Here is a 23,201-nt window from a genome sequence, read left to right as displayed (position 1 = left end):
CGAAGTTCAGGTCCGGCCACCAGGTGTTTGGAGGGTGGATTCCTGAGGTCTCATTGAGCAGCTCATGAGTTTGCCCGTCGTTGAGTTTCCATGTGATCTTAGCAGGTTGATGGGGGTTATGACTGGTCGCTCCTGGGTCGATGAGAGCTGCCATCAGCAGGAGAATTAGGAGGTCTCCCAGCGGACGAGTTTCAGTTTCAAAGGATTTGACGGGTGAGGACTCGCCTTCCATTCTGCTCGCGCTTTTTCCTGTTCTTCCGATGTGGCTTGCCGCACGTGATTGCAATGAACCCAGGGTCCAATCCCGTCGACCTTGACAGCGGTAGGAGTGGTAAGAAGAACAACATAAGGGCCTTTCCATCTAGGTTCTAATACTTTAGATTGGTGTCGTTTTACCCAAACCCAATCACCTGGGCCAATATTATGTGAGGGGAGGGCCCTCTTGTTTTGGCCCTCATGTATCTCTCGAATCAATTTCCAAACATGGTTATGCACCTTACTTAATGCTATCAGAGTTTGCTGGAATTGTCCCAAAGTAGGGGGTGGCAGATATTTTCCTTCGAAAATAGGATACACAGGAGGGGGTCTTCCATACAGAATCTCAAAAGGAGTAAGATTCAGCTTATAAGGGGTGTTACGTGCCCGAAAGAGTGCAAAGGGGAGGAGGGTCACCCAGTCCCCGCCAGTCTCTATTGCCAACTTTGTCAAAGTTTCTTTTAGGGTCCGATTCATTCTCTCAACCTGTCCTGAGCTCTGGGGATTATATTCGCAATGTAACTTCCATTTCGTCCCCAGAGCTTGGGCCAGCCCTTGTACAATCTGGCTCACAAAGGCAGGTCCATTATCAGAGCCCATAGTCACTGGCAGCCCATACCTAGGCACTATCTCCTCTAAGATCTTTTTAGCAACCACTATTGCTGTCTCTCCCTTAGTGGGGAAAGCTTCCACCCACCCCGAGAAGGTATCTACCAGTACCAACAGATAGCGGTACCCATACTTGCCTGGCCTTACCTCGGTGAAATCTATCTCCCAATGTTGCCCTGGCTTTTCCCCTCGGTACCTCGTTCCCGAGTGCTGCTTCTTCTCTGCCCTCATCAGCTGGCACGCTTCGCAGGCTTGAATTATCTCTCGTACAGTTACATTTTGCCGAGGGAACCTCAGGCAGGCCATCTGGAGAAGTGTTAGGGTCTTTTTTTCTCCCAAGTGTGTAGTTGTGTGCAGGTGTTCACACAGGTGACGACCCAGGGAGGCAGGCAAGATCAGGTTGTTGTTTTGGTCTCGGTACCATCCATCTTGGTCATCTTTCTGGAGGGTGGTATCCTTGTTGATCCAGGCGAGATCGGGGAGGGAATATTCGGGAACTGGTGGCAAGGTCCCCATACCAGGGGGTGGAAGTCCCACGGCTAATATGGGGGCGGCATAGTCCCGGCTAGCCGCTTCTCGGGCGGCCGCATCAGCGGCACGATTGCCCCGCGCCTTAGGGTCTTCTCCCTTCTGGTGACCGGGGACATGTACTATCGCTACTGCCCGGGGCAGTTGGACAGCTTCCAAGAGCCTGCGAATCTCAGGCAGATTTTTGACCTCTTTTCCCTCAGCTGTCCGAAATCCCCTTTCTTGGTATATGGGACCTTGAATATGGGCAGTGCTGAAAGCATATCGGCTGTCAGTAAAAATGGTGACTCTCTTCCCTTTGGCTTGCTCCAGAGCCGGTATTAGGGCAATCAATTCTGCTTTTTGTGCACAAGTGTTCGGGGGAAGTGTCTCAGCCCATATCGTCTGCCCTGAATCATCAACTATGGCGGCTCCCGCCTTCCTTTGCCCATCTTTTACATAACTGCTCCCATCGGTGAACCATACTAGCTCACTGTTGCTTAGGGGTACATCAGTTAAGTCTTTTCGTGCCACCAGGGCCTCAGCCAGTATCTCACTGCAATCATGGAGAGGGCTGTCCTTCTCTGGGTTGGGTAGGAGCGTGGCCGGATTTAGGAAGCAAGGGGTCTGAAAACGCACCCGTGGGGCATCGAGCAGCAAGGCCTGGTAGTGTGTCAAGCGGGCATTGGAGATCCACTTACCCGGCGGCTGCTTTAAAACCCCTTCCACGGCGTGGGGGGTGTAAACCGAGAGTTGCTGTCCATACGTCAACTTGTCAGCGTCGCGGACGAGGAGGGCTGTAGCTGCAATGATGCGAAGGCAAGGGGGCCACCCAGCGGCCACCGGGTCTAATCGCTTCGAAAGGTATGCTACCGGCCGCTTCCATGGTCCCCATTGTTGAGTCAAGACCCCCTTTCCTATTCCTTGCTTTTCATCTACAAACAGCTGGAATGGCTTATTTGGGTTAGGCAGGGCAAGGGCTGGGGCTTCTAGTAGGGCCCGTCTGAGTGTCTGGAAAGCCTGTTTCATTGGCTCAGTCCAAGTCCACTTTGGGGTCTCTTTACTTCCCTCATATAAGGGCCGGGCCTTCTCAGCAAACCCCATAATCCACAGTCTGCAATATCCAACAGTCCCCAGAAACTCTCTCACCTGGCGGGGGTTTTTGGGCTCTGGTATCTGCAATATTGTTTCTTTCATGGCCTGGGTTAGCCACCTTTGCCCCTGCCTGATCTTATACCCCAAATAGGTGACCTCTTGCCGGGCTATTTGTGCCTTCTTTGCGCTAGCGCGATACCCCAAGATGCCTAGGGTCTGTAATAGGTCCCCAGTGGCACGGCTGCAAGCTTCCTCTGTGGTTCCAGCCAACATAAGGTCATCTACATATTGTAGCAGAATGACCTCTGGGTGGCAAGCCCGATATTCGTAGAGGTCCTCACTCAGAGCCTCATTAAACAAGGTAGGGGAGTTCTTGAACCCCTGTGGGAGGCGGGTCCAAGTTAATTGTACTACTGGTTGGCCCTCCTCCTCAGTCCACTCAAAGGCAAATATCTCTTGGCTCTGGACTGCCAGGGGTAGGCTGAAAAAGGCATCCTTCAAGTCCAGCACAGTGTACCAAGTGTACTCAGGCAGTAAACTGCTCAGGAGGGTATACGGGTTAGGGACAGTTGGGTGTATGTCACTCACCCGTTTGTTGACTTCTCGCAGGTCTTGGACAGGTCTGTAATCTGTCCCCCCTAGCTTCTTCACCGGCAGTAAGGGGGTGTTCCAAGGGGATCGGCATCGCCTGAGAATTCCGGCCTCCATGAGCCGTTGAATGTGGGGAGTGATCCCCCGCCGAGCTTCTTGGCTCATAGGGTACTGTCTCACCCTCACAGGAACTGCCTCGGCCTTTAGCTCGATGACGACCGGATGTCTCTGTTTAGCTAGTCCCATTCCTGCTGTTTCTGCCCAGGCCAATGGATATTTATGGACCCACGGTTGTACATCTAGTGCTATGGTCTCTGAGGGCTTAGGCGCAAAAAGTCTGTATTCATCCCTTAAGGCTAGGGACAAGACATGTATCGGTTGTCCAAGTCCATCCGTGACTGACATTCCCCCTGGGTCAAAATGGATCTGAGCATTAACTTTAGTCAACAAGTCTCTTCCAAGTAGAGGGGCTGGGCATTCTGGTATCACCAAAAACGAATGGGACACCTGGTGGGTCCCTAGATTTACTTTCCGTTCTGTGGTCCAACAATATCTTTTTGTCCCCATGGCTCCTTGCACTAAGCTGGCTTTCTTAGACATTGGTCCCAGTTTTTGATTTAAAACAGAGTGTTGGGCGCCAGTATCCACCATGAAGCCAACGGGTTTCCCCTCCACATGTATGGTTACCCAGGACTCGGGGAGGGGTGCCGAGTCTCGACTCCCCTAGTCACTGTCTTCCCCCGCATATAGAACTCGAGTTCCGGGGGGGATTTTCTCTCTCTGGGTCATTCCTCTCCTTGAGTCCCTCTTAGGGCACTCGTTTTTCCAGTGCCCCTGTTCTTTGCAGTAGGCGCACTGATCCTTCTTTAGGGCCTGCCTTTTTGGTTTTTCTTTTTCTCCCGTCCGGGGGTCTCGAGGTTCCCTCAATTCTGTTCCGGCCTTTAACCCCGCAAAAAGAATCTGGGCTAGCTCCTTCTGGTTCTTCCGGTTTTCCCTCGCCCTATGTTCCCTCTCTTCTTTCCTGATCTTTTCCGCTAATTCCCTTTCCTCCCGCCGAATTCGCTCTTCCCTTTCTTCTGGGGTCTCCCTATTATTAAATACCTTTTCAGCTACTTTCAGTAAATCCTGTATTGTCTGTTCTCCCAATCCCTCTACCTTTTGTAATTTCTTCCTAATATCTGGGGCTGCCTGATTCACAAACGCTAACAAAACTGCAGCGCGTGACTCCTCAGCCTGGGGGTCCATAGGTGTATATTGCCTGTAAGCTTCCATCAGCCTCTCTAGGAAGGCTGCCGGGCTTTCAGTGGGCTCTTGCCTTACTAAATTTACCTTTGCCAGATTTGTCGGCTTTCTTGCTGCAGCCCGCAGGCCAGCCATTAGAGTCTGGCGGTACACTCGGAGACGCTCCCTACCTTCCACCCGCTCAAAATCCCAGTTAGGCCGCAACAGAGGAAACCCCTCGTCCACAAGATGAGGCTGGGCGGTTGGCCTCCCGTCGACCCCTGGTACCCGTTTCCGCGCCTCTGCCAGAATTCGCTCCCGTTCTTCCGTGGTGAAGAGCACCTGCAACAGCTGCTGACAATCATCCCAGGTGGGATTATGAGTAAACAAAATGGAATCTAAGAGGTCAATGAGGCCTTGGGGCTTCTCTGAGAAAGGAGGGTTTTGGGTCTTCCAATTGTACAGGTCACTCGTGGAAAAGGGCCAGTACTGATAGGTTCGCTCTCCGTCAGGGTTAGTTGGTCCCACTCGGACGGGGAGCGCTTGAACAGTGGATGAAGGTAACTCTGGGTCCCCAGGGTCTTGCTTACCCCTATCTCCCTTAGTTTTCCCCCGGGTCCCCAATGCCGGTCCCCCCTCACGGTCGGTTCCCGTTGGCCCTCTTAATCCTCTTGGTTCACCTGTGGGAGCTTCTCTCCTCGGAGGGGATTGCAAGGAGGGCACATATGGCGGAGGCCTTATCTCCGTTTCTAGATCTATCAGGTTTGGATAAGATGATTCCTGAAGGACTGGTTTTGGGTCCTCTTTCTTTTTGGTTTCCTCCGGGGGGGTCTCCATCACCAGGACCTGTGAACTGGAGGAACTAGGAAGTTTGTAAACAAAAGGTTTTAACCATTTAGGCGGATTTTCTACTAGATCCTGCCAGACCATGACATAGGGGACTTGACTCGGATGGCCCCAGGGATCAGGAGCCATAATCTTCTCCTTCACAGCCTGTATGATGGACGGTTGAAAGGTGCCTTCCGGAGGCCATCCAACCTGAAAGGCGGGCCACTCTGCAGAACAAAGAGTTATTAATTTACCTTTTTTGACTAGCAAAGACAAGTCATGGGCCCTGGCCCTGACATCCGAAAAATGGTCAGTCATGAGAGAAAGTGGGGTAGATTCTCCCTGCCCCATGGTCAAAGAATAAACGGTAAGGGAGAGAGAGAATAAGTCAGAAGTGAGAAAGAACGATGCACCAGAAGAGAACGAGACTAGAGACAATGCCGGCACACACACACACAAAAACACGGAGAGCCAAAGACAAACACACGGACAAACAAACGTCGGCCGACGACACAGCGCTGGGTTTTCGGGCCCCCTGAATTTTCTTGCCTCCGGGTAGCAGATTCACCTTACCGAATGACGTCCGCTGTTCACCAGGCTCGGGGTCGGGAGAGGAACTTTCCTTCCCGCGGAGTCGGCTGCCCCCCAGCGCGTCCGCTGGCCTTGGCCTTACGCCGGCTTGCTCCCCCTTTAAAAAAAACCTTCTCGCGGAGTCGGCTGCCGCCCAGCGCGTCCGCTGGCCCTGGCCTTACGCCGGCTTGCTCCCCCTGCTTCCTGAGCACCGGTGTTATTATTTATCCTTCCCCTTTGTCCTGTAAGCGTTCTCTTCTCCCTGTCAAGGGATCCCGGACGAGCCCCCAAATGTTATGCCCGATGTCCGAATCCCCGAGCGGGAAGAGAGAAGGCTTCCAAGACAATGCAACTCGCAAAAAGGGAAGTTTATTACTGTCTCGAGCCAGGGCTTTCTGCCACAAACATCACAGTGGTGCAGGGTCAGAAAGCGCCGAGCTCAAGCTTGGTACACAAATTTATAAGATATGCAAAAGCGGTTAGTAGCTGGCTTAAGCAGATTGGTTACATGTTTGCAAAGTAATTCTATCGGTACAGACTTTCGTGGGCTTTTCAGCTCTCCCTTTGTTCTTACTGGGCGCATATTGATTGGCTGGCTCCAGGTTACCTGATGGGGGTAGGGAATCTTACCATTTCGGGGGAAGCTAAAACTTAGGTCCAGGCCGCCCGTCATGGTATTAACTCTGGCAGCCTCACACAAATGTTCTCATATAAGTAGCATATTTGAGAGGGGACCCAGGGAAACACTAAGCAAGTGACATAGAAGAAATAAAGGGTGTGCTGTCAAGCCAGAGACCAGCATGGATGACCAGAGCTTAATCCCCTGGGGAACTCTGGAGTCCGCAAAGAACACTCACCTTGGAGTTACCTCACCTGAGAGGAGAGGGAGCCTCAGGGTAGTAGGCAGAATAATGGAACCCCACTCCCTCGCCACCAAAATGTCCACATGCTAATACCATGGGCCTAGGAATATGTTGCCTTCCATGGCAAGGGGAAATTAAGGTAGCAGATGACAAAGGATGAGATGGTTGGATGGCATCACCGACTCAATGGACATGAGTATAAGCAAGCTCCAGGAGTTGGTGATGGACAGGGAAGCCTGGCATGCTGCAGTCCATGGGGTCGCAGAGTCGGACACGACTGAGCGACTGAACTGAACTGGAATTACAGTTGCTAATCATCTGACTTTGCCATGAAGAGATTATCCAGGATTATCCTGGTGGACTCAATGTCATCACAAAGGTCCTTAAATGTGGAGGAGGGAGATAGAGACAGAGATACAGATGTGTACCTTCTGATGTGTGAAAGATTCCACATGTGATGAGACGTAAGAGTGGCAAGATGGGAGAAAGACTCTGTCTTGCTGGCTTTGAAGGTGGAGGGGGCCACGAGCCAGGCAGTGTGGGCAGCATCTCAAAGCTAGAAAAGGCGGGGAAAGAATGCTCCCCTCCAGAAAGGAATGGAACCACCAACACATTGATTGATCTTAGTATAACTGCTCTGGGTTTCTGACCTCCCAAACTGTAAGACAGTAAATATGTGTGGTTTAAGACACTAGGTTTGTGGCAATTTGTCACAACAGCAACAGGAAGCTAACACATGAGGTCATTAGGGCAGAGTCATTCATTTCCTGGCGCTTGCAGCCCCCAGTGAAGCAGCTGGCGGAGCAGCTGTCCCAGGAAGTGCCCACGGGCTCCTACCACTGGAGGGGAGCCGAACACGTGGACTTGGTGAGGTCCGAGAACGTGGGCATGGTAGGGACAGTGCCTGCCAGATCCTTAGTCTCCCAAAAAAGGATAGGTCAGGTGACCTTTCTCTAACACCACTTTGGTTTGGCTTTTATGGAAAAATCATATTTGGTAGGTACTGCATTGATTCAAATATTTTTGGCAAGAAAAATACAGACATCCCACCCCTGTAAGTTTGTACACTCTATAGCAAGTTTCCTTCATAATAATGAAGACATTATCTCCCTCTAATCCATGGGGTCCTTGAAGGCCGATGCTGTCTTTATCTGCTTCTGTCCTGACCCAGAAGCATGGGTGTTGGGAGGCATGGTATCGAGGTGATTAGATTTAGACTCAGACTGGGTTTCAGTCCCAGGGCTGCTGCAAGTTGTGGAAACCTTAAGTTTACTAAGCACACTTTCTGCATCTTCTTTTGTAAAAATAGAAACAACATTGCCTCCTTTAGAATTATCATGAGGATCTAATGAGATAATCAGTGCACAACAAGTGTTAGCAATTATTATGACTTATTAATACCTGATATTTCCTAGTGTTCCCTCAAAATCTTATGTTTTTTTTAATCTATCACTTTATAAAATATTATTTCATAAGAGTGTTAGCAAAAGCAAATTTAAACCAGATGTTAGCATTCTGAGTGTTTCTTTAACATTATATTGGATTGGCCAAAAAGGTCATCTGGGTTTTTCTGTAACATCTTACGGAAAAACCTGAATGAACTTTTTGGCCAAACTAATACATTAAAAGGCAGTAAAATGTAATCAACCAATTGTTTACCAAGAACATGATAAATTATCCCTCCCTTGTCATAATACAATTTAAATCACATATTTTAAATAAATACTGAAACGGGAAGAAAGACAGAATCCCACACTGCTTACTTAGCAAGAAAGCCAAGTAATTGTGGATGAAAGTTTAGGAAGAAGATGAACTCATGTTACCTCCAGGAAACTGGTGTTGGTTGCCAATGAGCATAGACATACATGGAAATTCCATACAGTTTTTAATTTAAAAAGTGGCCTCTCTTTACACCTCTTTGTGCCTTGGGGAAAGGGCAAGTGAAAGGGAGCAAGGTGGTTTGTTGAAAACCCAAATTTTTGAGCCAGAAAATTGGAAACCTAAACTGAGACTCGAAAGATAAGACTCCCAGTTCTTAGTTCCTGCAGAACTTTGTGGAATGATGGGATGTCCTGATCTTCACTATCCAGCATGGTAGCTGCAAGGCGTGTGTGCATGCTAAGTCGCTTCAGTTAGGTCCAACCCTTTGCGACCCCATGGACTGTAACCCACCAGGCTCCTCTGTCCGTGGGATTCTCCAGGTTAGAATACTTGAGTGGGTCGCTGTGCCCTCCTCCAAGGGATAGTCCTGACCCAGGGATTGAACCTGACTCTCTTATATCTCCTGCACTGGCAGGCAGGTTCTTTACCTCTAGCCCCACTTGGGAAGCCCCTTAGCTCATGTTACTCAGTTTAAACTTAAATAGCCCAAGTGACTAGTGGCTCCCATATTGGATAGTGTAGCTCTAGAGCATAATGGCCAAGAGACCAGGCTTCAAGTCAGGCTGGCCTGAGTTTGAAACCAAGCCCAGTTGCTATGGGATTTGAGGCAAGATATTTAACCTCTCTATGCCCTCCTCATCTATAAAACAGGAATAATACCTGCCTCATGGGATTAACTTGTAGAAGAGCTCTTAGCAGCATGTCATGAGCACTTGGTGAAAGCAAGTACTGAGATTGCTGCTGCTGCTGCTAAGTCACTTCAGCCGTGTCCGACTCTGTGTGACCCCATAGACGGCAGCCCACCAGGCTCCCCCATCCCTTGGATTCTCCAGGCAAGAACACTGGAGTGGGTTGCCATTTCCTTCTCCAATGCATGAAAGGGAAAAGTGAAAGTGAAGTCGCTCAGTCATGTCCAACTCTTCACGACCCCACGGACTGCAGCCTACCAGGCTGCTCCGTCCATGGGATTTTCCAGACAAGAGTACTGGAGTGGGGTGCCATTGCCTTCTCCGAAGTATTGATATTAAGCGAGGACAGGAGCGGTTCTACAGTAAGGAGAGCCTTCATTCACCTGTGACCGAAGGACGGCTCAGTGATGCTGCCCATCTCCCATTGGCAGGAACTGGGGGAACCTGCAGGCCTTTCTAGCCAAGCATCCACTGGGTGCCAGTGTTGTCTCACCCACTGAGGTGCTGGCCGTTGGTAGTGGCAGTTCTGCCTCTAACTAGGACAGCTATAAGTTGCAGTTTTATTTTTAACGCTGACTTTAGCCTGCTTGCTGGAGCATTCTCCTACCCGATTCTTGATGTGCTTGGAGGTGATTTCAAGCTGCATTTCTCAAGGGTGTTCATCTCAACCACCAAGGCCCCAGCCTGCTCAGTGCCTCACTCCAGGTTCGGGCAGAAGACAGAGCCCCCTCTCTCTCACAGGACCCCGGATCGGTCCCACAGTCATGTCTTGTTAATAACAGTAGCTGAATGCCTGCTGGGCACAGGCAGCGCGCAAGGCCTGACGCACAGAGTCTCCTTGGGACAGCTCTGCAGGCTGGGGTCCTTGTGTGATGAATGAAGAAGCAGCGAGGTTGCTCGAGGTCCTGCAGCTGCTTCAGGAACAGAGGCAGGGTCTGACCCCAGGTGTCCTACTCCAGGACCTGGGCGCCCAGCCAGGGCACCGTTCAGCCCCTGGCACACATCCACCTTGCGTTAGACCCCTAACAGGCGATGGGCATCCAAAGAGGGCAGAGATTACCTCCCCAGCCCCAAGGATCTGGAAATGTGGGTGATGCTTCTGGGCCTGTGTGCACCACACATGCAGGAAGCTACAGGACCACAAGAGGGCAGCCTACTCTGCCAGGGGGCGTGGCACAGGGGGGTTTGTGCCCTGTCCCTCTGACCACTGGACAGAGGCCGCTTTGGAGTCCTATAGCCCAAGGGTCACATGTCTCTACAGATTTGCTGTACCTGGCTTCACAAATGCCCAGAGCTCTTTCAGTGACACTTGGGAATCCCTGTGCCACTCACATCTCCTTCCCAAGGACACTTTCTGGGCAGTGACTGGCAGCAATGGATGTCAGAAGCTCCTGAAAGCTACGGTGCCAGGTCGGTTAATTCAGTATAGAGATCATGCCAGAAGCCAGGACACGGGGTGCCTGGAAGGGAAGCCTAGCGAGAAAGACAGCCCTCGTAGTTAGCATTGAGGTTGAGGGCAGGGGCTGAGTCACATTCGACTCCCCTCTTCTGCCCTCACACCCCCTCCAGCGGGTACATGACGACATTTAGGACCGGCAGCATCACTGTGTCTTTTAGAGTCTGGCCATCTGACTACACTGTCAGCAGCTTGAATGCAGATATTGTGACTGACTGATGTGTATACCCAGTGCCTAATGCAGTGCCTGCCACTAGGTTGGAACTGGGTAGATATTTTTTTAATTGAATTAATTTACATCTTTGCTACCAAGTCCATAGTACACTCCCACGTCAACCCAGTTATCTCCATGACCAATTTGACTTCCCTCTGGAACTCTGTTCAAAAGGCTACAGCCAGAGGTTGACATCAAAGTGCTTTGCTAATACGGAAACAATGATAAATTGATTTTTGAAGGGAAGATGATAATTGCAAATCCATTTAATTCTTCAATAGTTTGAGTAAGTTCTGGAGCTAATTGTCTCCCATTTTTTATATGTAGCATGGGGTTAATTATTTTATCTCCCCGGGTGCTGTGAGCATCAGATGAGATCATGCCTGCAAAGCATATGACAAAATGCCTGAAGGAGAGTAAGTGCTTGATAAAGGGTCAAGCAGGGCCAGTTCTAGGGCAAGGTGAAGAGAAACATGTCTTAGGTGCAAAATTTAAGGAGGCATCAAAAACTCAGTGGTTGAGAGAAATCGTTTTTTAAGATTATCTACGGTGGCTGTGACAAACTGCCACACACCGGGTGATTTAAAGACATGAATGTATTGTCTCAGTTCTGGAAGCTAGAAGTCCACAATCTGCGTGTAAGCAGGGCCAGGTTCCTTTGGAAGCCTCTGGGAGAGGGTCCTTCCTGCCTCTTCCAGCTTCTGGAAGCCCCAGGCATTGCTGGGTTTGTGGCCATATCACTGTGGTCAGTGGCGCAGTCTTCACTTGATCATCTCCTTGCTCTCTGTGTCCTTGCCTCCTCTTATAAATCATATTGGACTGAAGCCGCTCCACTCCAGCAGGACCTGATCTTAGCACCTATATCTACAGTAATAACTCTACTTCCATGTAAGGTCTCGTTCTGAGGTCCTCGGAGTTAGGACTTTGGAGGGGACAAAATTCAACCCGTGACAATGATATTTTTAAATTATCAAGCAAAACATCAAAATGTTAAAAAAAAAAGAGAGAGGGAGAGAGAAAAGCAGGATTCCACTCTGCATTTGAACTCCCCTACTTTGCTTTGCTGTCCTCACCCTAACCCAGCAGGATGCTGTCTTTATTCAAGCTGAGCTGGGCAGTTGTCAGTATTGTTAGAAGATGCTCTAAAAGACGTTGTAGGGAAGTAGGAGAGGGAAAGCCTTCCGTGGGATTCTAATGGAATGGACGAGGAAAATAGAGAGAGAGAGACAGCCCCGACAGCTGTCAGCCAGTTGCTGGCCCAGTTGTTGCCAGCCAGGCCGCGGTGTGGCCCCGCTGAGCGTATGTAGTGTCACAGAGCGTCACCATCCCTGATTCCTCTGTCCGTGCTGGAACAAGACAAAAACTAGGCCACCGCCTTGTCAGGCCTGGAGAGAGAAATAAACAGTGACAGTGGGCAACCCGACCGCCGTCTCTCCCGGCTAACACGAGTGGCTGCCGCTGCTTCTCCAGGACCGCCGCAGCCCACCCCCACGCCAGCCCTGCTGAAGTGGACCACTGCTGTGTTCCTGGGGATATTTGGCGGGCACAGCAAAATGGATAGTTGCAGCAGAATGTGATCGTAAACAAGGTACAAAGAAAGTATTGCTGGAGCCCAGAGAGACACAGGTTCTGTTCTGGCACCTCTGAGATGACACCACAGGGGAGAGGGGCTTTAGCTGGCCTGGAAGGATGAGGATTTCAGCTGCGTGAGGAGGGAACACAGTGGAGGCCAAGGCGTGGAGTTGTGAAGTACAGCGTGCGTGTCCTGCCACCTCTGCTGGGCACGGTCTTTCCCAGGACAGCTCCGCCCCCATCTGTCCCCAGACAAGCCCTCCTGTTTCTGCCTGGCCAGCCCTCATGGCCATTGACTCATTGCTTGTTGGGTTCAGTCACTGGGTTCTTGTCTGACTCTTTGGAACCCCATAGACTATAGCACACCAGGCTCCTCTGTCCTCCACTGTCTCCAGGAATTTACTCAAATTCATGTCCATTGAGTCAGCGATGCTATCTACCCATCTCATCCTCTGTCTGCCCCTTCTCCTCCTGCCTTCAATCTTTTCCAGCATCTGGGTCTCTTCCAATGAGTTGGCTCTTCACATCAGGTAGCCAAAGTACTGGAGCCTCAACATCAGTCCTTCCAATGAATATTCAGTGTTGATTTCCTTTAGGATTGACTGGTTTGATCTCCTTGCAGTCCAAGGGACTCTCAAGAGTCTTCCTGAGTACCACGGTTCGAAAGGATCAATTCTTTGACACTCAGCCTTCTTTATGGTCCAACTTTCACACCCGTACCTGACTACTGTTATGTCATATGACTTGTATGTCGTATCTTATGCATAGCATTGATCACACCATGTTGTGATGGGCTGCTTTCTCCTGCCTTCCAATTGTGAGCTCTCTGTGGGCAGGGGCTTCGAGTCATCAGTCCCAAGCACAGTGCCCTGTGCATCAATGTTCAATACCTGTTTTGAAGAAGGTGAGCTGGTGAGTCTTCCCATGCACTTAGATGCTAGGATGTATAAAATGAAATGGTGAAAGATGAACAGGAAAATTGTTAAAGGTTGGAGTCAGCTTGGAGAGGACCTTGTTTTCCAAACAGGAATTTAGATTTCATTAGGTTAGCAACTGGGAGTCATTGAGATATTTGGGGAAAGATCACCTTGATGCCATTACTGATCAAATGAAATGGATAACATGGAGAGGTGAGAAGTCAGACAAAGTCCAGGTAAAATGCTACTGCAATAGTCCGGGCTAAATAGGATAAGAACTTGCAAGAGGATGGTTCCCGTGGAGATTAAAGCTCAGAGGATTGAGGGGGATATGTAACAAAGAATGCAAAGAATGTGATGGTTTCTTAGATGTTTGGAATACTTAAAACCTAATTCATCCTGGCTTTTCTGGCATCTGATTAGGATTTAAGCTGGTGTCTTCTTAATTATGTTTCACTTGAGCTAATGTTAAATTGACTTATGTGTACTAAACACATGCATTGTAGGCAGGATAGTGGCCCCCTCAGAGATATCCATGTTCTAATTCCTGAAACTTGAGAATATGTTAGGCTACAGGCAGAGGGAAATTAAGATTGCTAAATAGGTGATTTAAAATGGGAGAAGTTGCCTGGATTATCCAAGTGGGTCCAATGTGGTCACAAAGGTCCTTGTAAGTGGAAGAGGAAGACAGAAAAGAGAGCACCAGTAGAGATGGCAATATGAGAAGGATTTGACCTCATGTCACTAACTTTGAAGATGGAGAAAGGGGCCAGGAGCCCAGGAATGCCGGCAACCTCTAGAGGCTGGAAAGACGAAGGAGCAGATTGTCCTCTAGAGTCTCTAGAAGAAATACAGCCCAATGGATAACTTGATTTTAGTCCAGGGAGACATATTTCAGACTTCTGACCTTTGTCGTTGTTCAGTTGCTAAGTCATGTCCAACTCTTTGCAACCCCATGGACTATAGCACACCAGGCTCCTCTGTCTCCTGGAGTTTGCTCAAATTCATGTCCACTGAGTCAGAGATGCTATCTAACCATCTCTTCCTCTGCCTCCCCTTCTCCTTTTGCCTTCAGTCTTTCCCAGTATCAGGGTCTTTTCCAGTGAGTTACCTCTTTGCACCAGGTGACCAAAGTATTGGAGCTTCAGCATCAGTCCTTCCAGTAAATATTCAGGGTTTATTTTCTTTAAGATTAACTGGTTTGATCTTGCAGTCCAAGGGACTCTCCAGAGTCTTCTCTGGCTCCACAGTTTGAAAGCATTAGCGCAAGGAGACAGACTTCAGACTTATACAGAACTATGATACAACAAATTTGTGTTGTTTTAAGCCACTGACTTTGTGGGAATTTGTTACAGCAGCAAAAGGAAACCCATGCAATATACTTCACAGCGGGTGGACAGAGGATGCTGGTGACTTAGACAGTAAGTCTTTCTACAAATGAACCACAAGCTGAGTGCTAAAGAGATGAATTTTTATTTCAAATGCCCTTCATTTCTCATTCCTTTTTTCTTTTTTTAAAAGTATTTATTTGGCTCTGCCAGGCCTTTGTTGCAGCATGCAGCTTCTTCATTGCTGTGCACGGGCTTCTCTCTAGTTGTACCGGGGCTCAGTAGTTGTAGCACGTGGACTTGGTTACCCAGTGGCATGTGGGATCTTAGTTCCCTGACTGGGGCTTGAACCTATGTCCCCTGCATTGGAAGGCAGATTCTTGACCACTGGACAACTGGGAAGTCCCTCATTTCTCAATCCTGAAGGGATCTGTTTCAAGCTAGTCAGTGTGGCTTAGTTATTCCCTAGCCTTTTGAATTTCTTCTTTACACTTGCATTGCCCTCATCATTTGGGGAGTAGATTTTCTGTAGATTCCTCCTACCAACAGCAATTGAGTCAGTGGTAGCATTTCCCTTTGAAACGTGACAGGTGTGTATATAAGACATTATATTAATTCTTGTGATGAGGTATCTGAAGATGAAGTAACTAACTTGAAAGCAGGGAAGAGAACTCCAATGCATGTGATATGCCACCTGTGCTTTATATACATGTTCTCAGTAAACTCTATAGAAATCCCATGAAGTGGGCATCATTTTCTACATGTTATAGAGGCTCAGCAGTAAAGAATCTGCCTATCAATGCAGGAGACTTGCAGGAGATGCGGGTTCACTCCCTGGGTTGGGAAGATCCCCGGGAGCAGGAAATGGCAACCCACTCCAATATTCTTGCTTGGGAAATCCCATGGACAGAGGAGCCAGGCAGGCTGAAGTCCATGGGCTTGCAAAAAGAGTCAGACACAACTGAGCAGTCACACACACATAGACAAATACCGCAAGTCCCCTACATACAAGTTGTGAACTTTCAAAGATGTGAACATGCATCTGATTCCAGCAAGAAACCAGAAACCGCGCCATGAAATTGCAGCTTGCCCTCCATCTCCTATGGCTGACGATCCTGCAGCTCTACTATTTCCCACCTCCCCTCCCTCTTCCAGTCAGTAATTCTTCTTGCCTCATCACTCAATGCCAGCCCTTGTATGCCAGCTGGTGTGCTGTACTATTGTGAAGGCACTGTACTGTAAGATTTTAAAAGCTCTCTTTATTTTTGTTTTGTATTTATTACTAGTGTGAAAATTATGATAAACCTATTAAAGTACCGTATTATATAGCCTATTGTGTTAGTTGGGTACCTAGGCTACCTTGGTTGGACTTACAAACATGTGCTCAGAGAGGAACTCATTTGTATGTAGGGGACTCACTATAAACTGAAGCTAATAAAAAGAAGCCAAGATTCAAACCCAGGTCTCTCGGGCTTCAAACCCATGGTTTTTCCCACTTCCTCAAGCAGAATCTCAGTCTGCACTATCTGAGAACAGCACCCTTCCAGAGTCTCTGGAGGAAGTCTGTATCAGGTAACGAGAAGTCCCCATCTTCTGTCCACAGTGTGCAGCTGTGTGCATGGAGTGTGCAACAGTGGAATACACGGCGACGGGAGCTGCGAGTGCTACTCCGGGTACACTGGCCGCAACTGTGATGAGCGTGAGTGTTGCTCGTTTCTGGATTCCTCTGGCTTCCCTGGTGGCTCAGATGATAAAGAATCTACCCTCAATGCAGGAGACCTGGGTTTGATCCCTGGGTCAGGAGGATCCCCTGGAGAAGGGAATGGCTCCCCCCTCCAGTATTCTTGCCTAGAGAATTCCTTGGACGGAGGAACCTGGGGGGCTATAGTCCATGAGGTCGCAAAGAATAGGACATCACTGAATGACTACCAGTTAATATATCACACAAATCAAATACACAGATGTATGCATTTCACATGTGTGTTCATGTACTGGGGCCCTAGGTGGGTGATGTGCATCAAATGTTTTGCTGGAATGTCATCAAAAATTTAAAAAGGAGGAGGACAAAAAGAGAGGAAGGGAGAGGAGGATAGGAGGGGCGGAAGAAGAGGGGAGAGATAGTATGGAAGATGGGAAGTCCCAGAAGGTTTGGGAACAACGGGGTGACATGGCTGCAGCCATGTTTTAGGAAGGCCCAAACTGGTGGCCGTGTGAAGATGGGATGGAGAGGAAGATACTGGGGCCATTGCAGCCAGTTAGGTCCCTCGTAAGGGAGCTGAGGCATGTTCTCACTTATAGGTCTCAAAGACAGAGCACATCAGCAGGAAATGGAGGCTCACCAAGGTTAAGTGATTCACCAAAGTTCACAAAATAATGAAGAGCTGGGTGGTACTCAAGTCACTGAAATTCTCTACACAATTGATCCCCTTGGGCTCAATCAAGAGATAGAGGTCACAGGGTGATTGCAACAAGGGAAGTTTAATATAAAGAATTAGTAATAGGAGAGTGGCTATAAACACACAAAATAAACCATAGGGCTGATGGGGCATAACAGAGAAGGTGACAGCCATCCCTAAGATGAAGTTCAAATCGTGTGGGAGAAGGTGTGGTGGCCGCCCACTTGGAAGAGGAGAAGTTTGCTGGTTTGCCAGACCAGCGTGGGAGTACAGCCACCCGGCAGGCAGGCAGCAGCTGTCAGGGTGCCGATGAGCTGAGGCCAAAGGGCACGGAAACACTGAGGACCCTGTGACCTGAGAAGGTGGGGGTCCTCTGGCCTAACACAGCAGGGGTTTATTTCTTACTCAGGTAGCAGTCCAATGTGGGTGTTCCTGGCTGATACCAGCTCCCACCACATGGTGTTTAGGGATCTAGAGTTTTCCACTGTGTGTGTCTGTCAGTCTGTAGAACCTCAGAATGCTCTGCTTTGAGCCACAGAAGGAAGGATAGAGTGTAGAGAAAGATCTGCTTATAAAGTCTAGACTGATACACAGAGTGCCCAATATTCCATCAATGTAAGCAAGTCATATACTCCCACCTGGATGCAAAGGGGGGTTGAAAATGTGACTCTGAAAAGGCAGCCCCTTCCCAGCAACAATTCGACTTTATGGAAGAGGTGAGGGGATATTCTCTATGAATTTTTTAAACTTTAATCTTAATTGAAGGATTATTGCTTTACAATATTGTGCTGGTTTCTGCTACACATCAACATGCATCAGTCACAGGTACACACATGTCCCCTCCCTCCTGGGCCTCCCCACCTCCCACCTCCCACCCCATCCCACCTCATCCCACCCCAGCCCACCCCAGCCCACCCCATCCCCCCCACCTCCCACCCCATCCCACCCCATCCCACCCCTCTGGGTTGTCACAGAGCACCAGGTTTGAGCTCCCTGCGTCACACAGCGAATTCCCACTGGCTGTCCATTTTACATATGGTAATATGTATGTTTCCATGCTGCTCTCTCCATTCGTTCCACCGTCTCCTTCCCCACCATGTCCACAAGTCAGTTCTCTATGACTGTGTCTCCATTGCTGCCCTGAAAATAGGTTCATCAGTACCATCTTTTTAGATTCCATATATATGCATTAATATATGATATTTGTTTTCCTCTTTCTCACTTACTTCACTCTGTATAATAGGCTCTAGATTCATCCATCTCATTAGAATTGACTCAGATGTGTTCCTTTTTATGGCTGAGTAATATCCCATTGTACATATGTACCACAGCTTCTTTATCCATTCATCTATTGATGGATATCTAGGTTGCTTCCATGTCCTAGCTATTATAAGTTAGAATACTTCCTAACACCATACACAGAGATAAACTTAAAATGGATTAAAGACCTAAATATAAGATACCCGCTCTGAATTTTTGATTCAACCAGCCAGTATTGGGAGACAAATGTGTACTTCACATTTGTGCACATCTTGAGAGTTATTACTTTGCCAACAAAGGTCCGTAGTCATGTATGGATGTGAGAGTTGGACTATAAAGTTGAGCGCCGAAGAATTGATGCTTCTGAACTGTGGTGTTGGAGAAGATTCTCTTGAGAGTCCCTTGGACTGCAAGGAGATCCAGCCAGTCCATCCTAAAGGAAATCAGTCCTGGGTATTCATTGGAAAGACTGATGCTGGAGCTGAAGCTCCAATACTTTGGCCACCTGATGCAAAGAAGTGACTCATTGGAAAAGACCCTGATGCTGGGAAAGATTGAAGGTGGGAGGAGAAGGGGACGACAGAAGATGAGATGGTTGGGTGGCATCACTGGTTCAATGGACATGAGTCTGAGTAAACTCCGGGAGTTGGTGATGGACAGGGAGGCCTGGCGTGCTGCAGTCCATGGGGTCGCAAAGAGTCAGACACGACTGAGCAACTGAACTGAGAGGCGTATGCTGACTGCCCTTTGTTCCAACATCTTTCTGAGGGTGTCTGCATAGCGAACAGCCTTGGAAGATATGAGACCTCCCTCAGGAGCAAATACAGGCACACTTACTGCCTGTTACTGGATTGCCTCTCAGCTCCAAATTCACCCTTCTTGCCTGCTCTGTGAATATAAAGGAGGCTTTGAGCTCTTTCTCATTTGCCTGCCAGCAACATGTGAAACCTCACCAACAGAGGGCGCTAAAGGGACACCAGAGGAGGAAGGGTTTTCTCGTCTTTTCTCTGGCTCCGCACACTCACCAGTTTTGCTCCGCTGCTCAGCCCTGCAGTTTCTCCAGCACTCGCTTCCTGCGGGGATTAGGAGGCTCCGGTATTTGATACCTGCATGCCTTGTCTGGTGATTGACTCAGGCAGCAGCAGCATCACCCGGGAGTCCTGGACAGCGAGGCTGCTGCCCCAGTTCAGTTCTGCACACCCTCCCCTCAGCCCCATCCGCACCAGGGGCCCCGCAGGACTGGCCGCCTGCAGAACTGACCGGCCACCTTCATGCCGCTCAGCTGGCTCCTGAGGCCACCCCGCCCCACTCACACACAGGAGCGCACCGCGCTTCTGAGAGCATGGGCTTCTCAGCTCCTACTTCCAGTAACATCCTGAGGTGAGCGGCCTGCCCAGGCGCCAAGGGAGCCCTAAGGCTTGGCGCCTCCCTGTGGACGACCTTCCCTGGAGCCCCAGAGGGATGGAGTCCAGTAAGTCTCACCATCGGACACCTCAGCAACCTCTCCACTACAAAGTGACCAAGGTCCTGTCCTTTCCAGTGGCGTCTGTGTCTCAGCTCTGGAGGGAGCAGGACTTGCTCTCATCTTAACCCAAGAGGAGTGATGGCTCTTTATTTTTCTCCCTTTATTCTTTCCAATTCTTTTTAACTCTCAGGAGCCATTTTAATCTGTTCGTGAATCTTTACACTAAAACTTTCCCTGTTTAAATAATTGTGTGATTTCTATCTCTTACCCAGGCCCTAACTAAAACATCTATTATTTAGAGATAAACAAACAAAACAGCATTTCGCTCCCCTAAGTCAGGCCTCGTCTTCTGTAGTGACACCTGTTCGGGTCTCAGTCTGGCCCTCTTCGCGTTGCCTGGTGGGAACTGGGGCTTGGAAGAACTGGTCCATAAATGCTAACCCTCTGGCTACTTCTCCTGATATGAGTGATAAACTGTTCTTTATCTCTGACCCCAGCATGTCATATCTTCCAGCTGCATCCGTATTACCGTGCCAGTCCAAATTGTTTGCTTTGCAAGCTGGCTCCTTATGTCAGATTCTTTATCATTTTTAAAAGCCATCTAAGCACTATCTATTGATATTTTATAAAATACTATGCAGTCTTTAGAGATCAAGGAACATCCTTAAATACCTCCATAATGTTAAATTAAAAATTAAGTTCTTAAATATTTTAACAGGATTCCATTTTGCTTAAAAAATATCTTATATGTAAATGTATTACATTGGGTTTTGCCATTGATTATTTTGAGAGTGGGATAGGAGAATAAGACTAAGAAGACAGCTAATTTTTGCCTTACAAATTCTGTATTTTTTTAATTGTTACAAGGAATCTGTGGTCACTCTTGTAATATAGGAAATATTGTATTTGTTGAGCTTTCTTTTAAGAAGTGGTTGTACTACTAATGCAGTTACCTCAACAATCTTCCTTTCCAGCCATCCTGGAATGTGCAGCCTTGCTCTGCCCAGAAAATTCCAGATGCTCACCTTCCAGCCAAGATGAAACAAAGCTAGAATGCAAATGCCTTCCCAATTACAAAGGCGACGGCAAACACTGCGAGCGTGAGTAGAACCTCCATCCTGCAAGTTTATTCATTAAGATGGTCAGATCCCTCATCAGAAAAAGCCTCACAGCCTTCTTAACATTAACACAATGAACACTTCTATTTCTCTCTCTGCAGCTGAATGATATATATTGAAAGTTCTAGGCAAAATGCTCATCATGTGGTAGCTCTTCAGTAAATGATCATTTCTCCTGTTATCAAAGTGTATCTATAGATTTTTAGGGCTTCCCGAGTGGCTCAGACAGTAAATAATCTGCTTGCAATGCAGGACACCCGGGTTTGATCACTTAAACATACATGTTTTTGCTTTATATCACCTGAATCAGTGTTAAGATAGAATATAGTTTGTTTGCTTCTTCCTTTCTCTCTTCTTTCCTTGCTCTTTCACTTCATGAGAGGTTGTAATTGGTTCTGAACATGCTATTGGAACCAGGCCATCTGTGTATAAACAGATCTGCCTGTTAACTAACAACATGGCCTCGGACAAGTTCTTGGATCTGCCTGTGCCTCCATTTTCCTGTCTATGAAATGGGGATAATAGTGATAACTACCCTAGAGGATTATAAGGATTAATTGAGTTCATATATGTCAAATGCTTAGAAAAGGGCCAGTAGTACATATTATAAATTCTTTAAATGTTGGTGCTTTCTTTCATGCCATTTTATATTTAAATCCACACATATCATGGCATAATAATACATCATCACAGTACTGATAGTTATCATTCCTGCAAGGCATATATAAATCTATTTGGCAGGTGGAGGTGATCCAGAAGGTAAGATGAAATGTTTTTTGCTCTCTCTTGAAACTGCTAGATTGCCTGCAGCTTCCTGGTGGCTCAGATGGTGAAGGGTCCACCTGCAGAGCGGGAGACCTGAATTCGATCCCTGGGTTGGGAAGATCCCCTGGAGAAGGGAATGGCTACCCACTCCTGTATTCTTGCCTGGAGAATTCCATGGACAGAGGAGCCTGGCAGGCTACACAGTCCATGGGGTCGCAGAGTCGGACCCAACTGAGCGACTTTCACTCTTCTCTTGGCTGAGCTGTGCTCTCCCATCCCTCACAGCTGATTCTCCCGCTCCCTCCCTGCATGCGGTAACCACCTTGTTTGGTGATTGCTTCTCTAGCCATCAATCCGTGTTCGCAAAACGTCTGCCACCCTCAAGCTCAGTGCACCTACCTGGGACCAAATCGGCACCGGTGCACGTGTCAGGAAGGCTACCGCGGGGACGGCCAGGTGTGCCTGCCAGTGGACCCCTGCCAGCTTAACTTCGGAAACTGCCCGACAGAGTCCACGGTGTGCAGATACGATGGGCCTGGACAGGTGAGCTAAGGATGTCTGGAACTGCTGAGAGCAGTAGGACCACCCGCCGAAGGTCAGACTATGCCAGGGTGTAATTTGTCATCCATGCCCTCCTACTTCCCCCTGTCCATGCTCAGGCTGGGCTTCCTCCCCAGCCAGACCCGCAGGTGCTTGGGGTCAACCTCAGTGAGCCCTAATCTACCCTCTGAACTTGCCCTTGCCCGGCTTTCTAGTCAAAACTTCACTGTCTCTTCTATCCCCGTCCTGTTTGATGACTGACAAAACACATACATATGACTCAAATTTGATTAAGAAATTCATCGTTAACTGTTAAGTGAATGTGTAATTGACTTTTGCCCACAATCCCCCATTCTCTCTAATGTCTTTTCAACGTGACAGAGGACTCTGAGGACCAAAGAACTGTCCCAAAAAGATAAATGCTGATAAAATGTTAGGCAGCGTGGACAGATTTGTAGGGAGCAATGAAGATGCCCTGCAGTAAGCCATATGTGTTTCTCTAAATCACATCATGACCTTGTGGGTAAAATTCAGCCTGGTCAGGAGACCTTTGCTGCAGAATCCAGATAAGAGAGACCTTTCCCCAATACCTCATTTACCCACCAAATAGTGGGTGCCTACTGCAACCTTTATTGCACATGAAGTGTCCAGTGGAGGAAATCCATCCACACAGGAGACTACAGCTGCCTGAGTGAAAGGAAAGGCTTCAGTTCCTGACCAGACCCAGCCACAGGTCCCCAGCATCTCCCCTGCACCCCCTGGGGATGCTCCTAGAGTGCCCTGCAAAGAATCCACCTGATTTCATCTCTGAGAAAAAGAATACATCTCACAACATTTTGCTATCGATTTCTGAGGCAGGTTGGCAAGAAATTCAAAGGGCTGAATTCCCATCTTCTAAATGAGATCCCTTGTGGGAAAAGTCATGTTACACTGTGAATCAGGGCTCCGTACCTTGGGAGTGAGATTAAAAATATACCTTGTCCCTTTAAAAAAAAAAAAAGAAGAAGAAGTCCCCAGGCATATTTTCAAGTCTTAGAAACATCATTCACACAGAAACATTG

General features: G+C 48.4%; 1 protein-coding gene across 2 annotated transcripts in view; it reads left to right on the top strand.

Moving 5' to 3' along the window:
- Positions 1-23,201, top strand: part of STAB2 (stabilin 2) — a 174,634-nt gene that overhangs the window by 22,751 nt on the left and 128,682 nt on the right. Inside the window, exons 6-8 of one of the 2 annotated variants that reach the window (XM_043880898.1) lie at positions 16,200-16,295; positions 20,692-20,817; positions 21,947-22,143. In XM_043880898.1, coding sequence (XP_043736833.1) covers positions 16,200-16,295; positions 20,692-20,817; positions 21,947-22,143 — 419 coding nt within the window. The remainder of the gene's footprint in view (positions 1-16,199; positions 16,296-20,691; positions 20,818-21,946; positions 22,144-23,201) is intronic. The other variant, XM_043880899.1, reaches the window with a different exon arrangement.

This window comes from Cervus elaphus, chromosome 22, assembly GCF_910594005.1.
Source record: "Cervus elaphus chromosome 22, mCerEla1.1, whole genome shotgun sequence".
NCBI lineage: Eukaryota > Metazoa > Chordata > Mammalia > Artiodactyla > Cervidae > Cervus > Cervus elaphus.
Note: the sequence above shows the minus strand (reverse complement) of the source record. Positions and strands in the feature narration are given on the sequence as shown.